The 5,991-nt window shown below is 65.4% G+C and overlaps 3 protein-coding genes across 3 annotated transcripts in view; all 3 read left to right on the plus strand.

The window, feature by feature from the left end:
- Positions 1 to 118, plus strand: part of PFL1_05276 (uncharacterized protein) — a gene marked incomplete at both ends in the record, with an annotated part of 4,294 nt that extends 4,176 nt beyond the window's left edge. Inside the window, one exon of the mRNA XM_007882803.1 lies at positions 7 to 118. Within this exon, the coding sequence (XP_007880994.1) occupies positions 7 to 118 (112 nt within the window). The remainder of the gene's footprint in view (positions 1 to 6) is intronic.
- Positions 119 to 1,253: 1,135 nt separating this feature from the next.
- PFL1_05277 (uncharacterized protein) lies at positions 1,254 to 2,249 on the plus strand (the record flags this gene model as incomplete). The annotated part of the gene is made up of 1 exon (XM_007882804.1): positions 1,254 to 2,249. One exon carries the CDS (start codon positions 1,254 to 1,256, stop codon positions 2,247 to 2,249), a length of 996 nt encoding a protein of 331 aa, XP_007880995.1.
- A 1,285-nt stretch (positions 2,250 to 3,534) lies between these two features.
- On the plus strand, positions 3,535 to 5,937 carry PFL1_05278 (uncharacterized protein; the record flags this gene model as incomplete). The annotated part of the gene is made up of 5 exons (XM_007882805.1): positions 3,535 to 4,124; positions 4,242 to 4,374; positions 4,551 to 4,832; positions 4,976 to 5,311; positions 5,458 to 5,937. The coding sequence occupies 5 exons, from the start codon at positions 3,535 to 3,537 to the stop codon at positions 5,935 to 5,937; spliced, it is 1,821 nt and encodes a 606-aa protein (XP_007880996.1).
- Positions 5,938 to 5,991: the final 54 nt, after the last annotated feature.

The raw sequence follows: 5,991 nt of genomic DNA on the forward strand, positions 1-5,991 counted from the left end.
CCGCAGCCAGGGCGGCAGCGACGGGAGAGGAGGCGGCGGCGGGCCACCGCAGCAGCAGCTCCCGCCGCACCACCAGGCCCGCGGCTACCCTCGTCAGCCAGGGCATCGATACCCATAGAAACGTACTGGCGCCCGCCCGCCCTCCCGTCCGCCCTCTCGCCCGCCAGTCGCCGTCTTTGCCCGGCTCTCTTGACTCTTGCATCCGCCCAACCGTTCCACCTCGCCGCACGCAGCGGCAACGGTTCCCCGGCATTCCGCTTACACCTTTGCACTGGCTCGCTCGCTCGATCGATGCATCGATCCGCTCCCTCTCTCCAGCATTCGCCTCGGCTCGCACTCACCCCCACAATCATTAGACACGGACGGTAGCCACATCTGGCCCAAAGGGCACCGCGGGATCTCTCTCTCTCTTTCTCTCCGCTCTCTTCTTTCTCACATCAGTGACTCCCTCATCCGACAATCCTATCATCCAATCGCCTTGCCTCCCCTTCGGCCCCTCCCCCTGGTCCTCGCCCCTCTCTTGTCTTTCACTGTGCCCTCTCCCTCGTACTACTGAATCCAACCCGGTGCTCATCCACATCCTCGCCCGGTCCTGGCGGAACCTCATCTCGGCCGTGCGTGCCGAGCGGAGATGTGGGACATGTTGTCGCGCAGGACCTGCGATGCGTGGAGGAACGGGATGGGTCGGGTGCGAGAGCCGGGCAGGCCGACTCGTCCGACCTTGCCGAACGCGCTCAGTCTGTCGAGGCTGATGGCCAAGTACCGGGTCCGATGGCTGGCCTGTGAATGCGCGAGTTGGGAGCGGGACGACCTCGTCGCGTCGGTCGGCTGCCAGGCACGCACAGAGATGGCCCCTGCGTCGGGGCCAGGCCGGGGTTGCCTGGCCTGGCACTTTGCGCGCTTGCTCTTGCTTGGCTCCCGACGAGGCTCGGATGATGTCCGGACCGGCCAAGTGCGAGGAGCCGCTGCACCGGATGGGTCTGCGTGGCCAACGCTCCTGCCTCCCGGCCTGCCAAGCACCGCCCCGACACAGCCTCTTTGGCCCCGTCCCATGCCGAACCCCGTCTTCTTGACCCCGAGAAAAGGAGCCCCGCTCGCCTTGATCAACCCTCCCTTTCCATCCCGCTTGTCAGGCTATCCTCAGCCTCATACCATCCCATCAATTTCCCTCCTCTCGTCGACCATAGCGCCGTACCAAACCGAACCGAACCGAACCGGACCGGACCCGACCGGACCGCGACCCCAACTTGGCAATGACGACGACAACGGCAACGTCGCCCAAGATTGTCTTCTACGACCTCGCCTTCTACCCGGGCGCCCCACTGGCATCACCCAATACGTGGCTGACGCGGCTGTGCCTGCTGCACAAGCGCATCCCATTCGAGGTCGTCGAACCCAACCTGCTCGACCGCGGGCCCACGAGCCTGGGCAAACGGCTGGGCAAGTCGCCCCTCTTCCCCGTCATCCAAGTCTCGCCTCCCCTCGAAAAACAGCGCGGCGACAACGACGCCGACGGCGACGGCGCAGGCGCAACAGACAAAGACGACGACGTCGAGTACGTCGAGGATTCGTTTCAGATCGCCCTCTACCTCGACCGCCACTTTGGCGCGCACCCCATCTTCCAGCCGAACCTGGAGCGGGTCGACATGTCGGACCCGTCGTGGCCCACGATCCTCTCGATGGCCACCATCCTCAAGCACGGCTACGCCACCTCGGACTCGATGTGGAACAAGCTCTTCCACCTCGCCGCGCCCGGCCTCGGCGAGATTGCCGATGCCGTCGAGGACCCGTCGTTTGCCGCCTACTTTCGCTCCGACCAGCGACACGGCAAGGGCGGCTGGGCCAAGATTGTCGGCATGGACCTCGAGACGATGCTCGTCGATACGCGCCGGTCGTTTCTTCCGTTTGAAGAGGTCCTCAAGTCTCAAAGTACCAGCAGCCGCGACGAGGGTGCGCGGTTCCTCACGACGCCGTCGCACGTGGGCATTGTTGATTTCCTCGTGTTTAGTCGCTGGGCCATGGTCAAGGCCTGTTCTCCGGCGCTGGCGGATGCGTTGGTCGACGCCGATCCGGGACCGATGCGCGCCTACCTCGCCCAGGCGGCGGGCAAGCGCATCGACGAAGAGGAGGGAGAGTGGTGGGGTGACGTGCGGCTCGACCACTTTGCGCGCTGGAAGGAGCGCATGCTCGACCTGTGGGACGGCGCGCCCCGCAAGGCGTTGCAGAGAAAGGGTCCCAGGGAGCTGTAGAAGGCGGGCGGGCGGGGCGGCGGGGGAGCGTCAGAGCGTCGTCTGCTGCGTCGACCGAATGCCGAACACTGCTTGCTGTGCGCACCGTACGAGAGGATCACGACCTGGTGGCCGACGGCGACGTACATACCTAGTTTTCCGCCGGAAGGAAGTCGATTTATCGGGGCATGCTTCCAACGTCGTGGTTCTGTCACTGAACCGATGCCTTTGCCTGAGCTGGCCTGGCAAGCCTAGCCTGACGACGTGGCGTCGAGCGCGGCCCCCGCTCCTCCGTGGGTTCGGGATATGCGATACGAATCTTTGATGCACGATGCCATGCGTCGCGAGAGGCTGCCATGCCATGCGATACGGTAGATGGCCGTTGACCCCCACGGGGCGGTGACGATGTCGGGCTCGTCGAAGCAAGGGGCGACGTCGCTACGTCACCCTTCACCTGCCTGCGCGTTCGACGTCGGGCCGAAGAATCGGCAAAAGCGGCGGGAAAATCCCCCGACCGGTGCCCGCATCGGAAGCTTTTCATGGGCGCGCTTGGCTGGCATTTGGCCCGCCGCTTTGCCCGTGCCGCTCCCCCCTTCGACCGCCGCTGCCGTCGAGTCGAGTCGAGTCGAGTCGAGTCGTCCTGGCCGCCCGCCGGCGTTGCTACCGATTCTTCCTATTGCAGAGGCAAGTGGCAACCAGGCCAGGCTGCTCGTCGAAGCCGCCAAGCCTGGCAAGCCGTCGGTCGGCCACGTCGGCCGGCCAGTCGCTGCTGTCAGACACACACGGCCTGGAATCCGTCAAAGACCCTCCTCTCGTTGGACGGCGACGTCGCTCGACCTCGGCCGCCGGCGTTTCTTCCTCGAATCCATTGGCCCCCTCCCCCGTCCCCGTTCTTGCTCCCCCCGTCGATGCTGGTTCATGCCCGCATGTAGGATTACACCGGGCCCAAACATCGCCTGGCTGGCCTCCACGGGGGACCCAATCAATCCCCCCGCAAACATGGCCGCCGCCGACCCCCTCTCCCTTCTCCGCTCGTGCCCACCGCACGCGCTGCCCTAAACTCAACATCATCCATCGCGCTAACGTAGAGCCTCTGATGAAACAGCGCTAAAGCTTGACCCTCGCCTGCGTCGCCCTGCCGGTGCTCTTGTGCTTGCGGTGGCCAGAGTACATAAGGCGGGTCGAGCAGCTGGTCCAGTGTCCACGAGCACGCTCCCTTTTGCAACCTTTGCTCGCTCCCCCCAACATCGCTCGCCACCTCCCCTCCTTCTCTCCCACGCCCGTGGCCCTACCCACCGTCGTCGCCATGGACGAGAAGCACGCCCTCCGCAAGGCAGCATCACCGCCCTCGGATGTTGCCGCCACCGCCGCCGACGATGTCCACTCGCCCACGCACCGCACCACGGCCGACGCCGACGTGCGCGCCGACCACGCCCGCTTTTCCGACGTCGAGAAGCCCAACTCGACGCGCCCCGACGGCAAGGTCGAGCTGACCGAGGACGAGTGCTACGAGCAGCTGGGCTTCTGCTTCCCCTCGTGGAAAAAGTGGACCATCCTCAGCGTCATCTTTGCCGTACAGGTCTCGATGAACTTCAACACCTCGCTCTACTCCAACGCCATCCCGGGCATGACGGAAGAGTTTGGCATCAGCGCACAGGCCGCCCGCTGCGGCGCCATGGTCTTCCTTGTCACCTACGCCTTTGGGTGCGAGCTCTGGGCCCCCTGGAGCGAGGAGCTCGGCCGCAAACCCATCCTCCAGGCCAGCCTGCTCCTCGTCAACATCTGGCAGCTCCCCGTCGCCCTCGCCCCCAACTTTGGCGCAGTCATGGCCGGACGCGCCCTCGGCGGTCTCTCGTCGGCCGGCGGATCCGTCACCCTGGGCATGATTGCAGACATGTGAGTCCGCCAGCATCGTCGGTCGTGGACATCAGACCCCGGCCTTTGCCAACTTTGGAGCGCGCCCCAACTCACCGCTCGATCCACATTCCTCCGCATCCCCCCGCCACGCACCAGGTGGGACGCCGATCACCAGCAGTACGCCGTCGCCTTTGTCGTCTTTTCCTCGGTGGGCGGATCGACGCTGGGTCCCATTGTCGGAGGCTTTGTGGAAAAGTTCCTCGACTGGCGCTGGTGCATCTGGATCCAGGTGAGTGCGCCCTCGATCCCGTGACCGTGCGAGTGCCTCGACGCTTCGGGCCTTTGCCTCTGCTTCGTTCTCGGCCCTTTCCGAGTGACCTTTAACAACGTCGCCCGGGAACCTTTCTTCGCCATGCCCGCTCACCCCACTCCTTCCATATGCGTGTGCTGCCGCCGCTGCTCCAGCTCATCTTCGGCGGAGCCGTGCAGCTGGCGCACCTCTTCTTTGTCCCCGAGACGCGCACCACCATCATGATGGACCGCATCGCCAAGCGCATGCGCAAGACGGGCGAGAACCCCAACATCTACGGGCCCAACGAGCTCGTGCCCTTCCGCGAACGCTTCTCGGCAAAGGAGGTCCTCGTCACCTGGTCCCGCCCCTTTGTCATGTTCGTCAAGGAGCCCATCGTCCTCTCCCTCTCCCTCCTCTCCGGCTTCAGCGATGCCCTCATCTTTATCTCGCTCCAGGTGAGTGTCGGCGGCGGTTCGCACAGGGAGGCCGCTCCGGCTCGCTCGAGAGGGACCGCCATGCTGACAGCCAGTCCTCGATATCCCTACGACGACGTGGGCGCACCGCGATACGTCGCCACCCCTCCTTCTGCTGCCTGCAGAGCTTTTCGCTGGTGTACGCGCAGTGGGACTTTGGGCCGATCGCCATCGGCCTGGCGTTTGTGCCCATCCTGATCGGCTACTTTATCGCCTACGCCGCCTTCATCCCTGCGATCCGGCGAAACATCAAGGAGCGCCACGCCAAGCCCGACGACGAGCGCGCCCAGTACGAGTCGCGCCTCTGGTTCCTCCTCTGGACGGCGCCGTGCCTGCCCATCGGCCTGATTGGCTTCGCGTGGACCTCGGTCGGCCCGCCCGTCCACTGGATCGGCACCATGGTCTTTACCGCCCTCATCGGCATCGGCAATTACGCAATCTACATGGCCACGATCGACTACGTGAGTGCCGGGCGGTGTGCCTCCCTGAAAGGCAGGGAGAGAGAGGGGAACACGAGAGGGGGACGACTGACCCGCGTCAAACCCGCCCGATCCCGCACCTCTGCCCCTTCCCTCCCTCCCTCCCTCGGGACCACGACGGAAAACAGATGATCTGCGCCTATGGCGAGTACGCGGCGAGCGCCACGGGTGGCAACGGGTGGGCGCGCGACTTCCTCGCGGGCGTGCTGACGGTGCCCGCCGTGCCCTTCTACAGCAACATCGGTGCCTCGTCCGGGCGCAACCTCGAGTACGCATCGACGATTCTCTTCTGCATCAGCGTGCTCCTCGTGCTCGCCGTCTACGTCGTCTACTACTACGGCCCGACGCTGCGCAAACGCTCCCCCTTTGCCCAGCAGCTCAGCGCCGCCCGCAAAGAGGGCCACGCTGGCCACCAGGCTGTTGCTGGCGCGCGGACGGGGACGCGGACGGGGACGGGGCTGGGGTCCAGGCAGAACTCGTACGTCGCCTCGCAGCGCGCCTCGAGCCGCAACGCATCGAGGAACGCCTCGAGGAACGCCTCGAGGAACAACAGCTTCAGCGGCGCCTCGTCGAGCAACCACAACGCCACGCCCCGCGACATTGCCTAGACGCGCAAGCGAGAAGAGGCAAGAGGCGCTTGCGCCTGTCCCTCACCCCCCCCC

Source organism: Pseudozyma flocculosa, assembly GCF_000417875.1.
Source record: "Pseudozyma flocculosa PF-1 unplaced genomic scaffold scaffold00018, whole genome shotgun sequence".
Taxonomy (NCBI): Eukaryota; Fungi; Basidiomycota; class Ustilaginomycetes; order Ustilaginales; family Ustilaginaceae; genus Pseudozyma; species Pseudozyma flocculosa.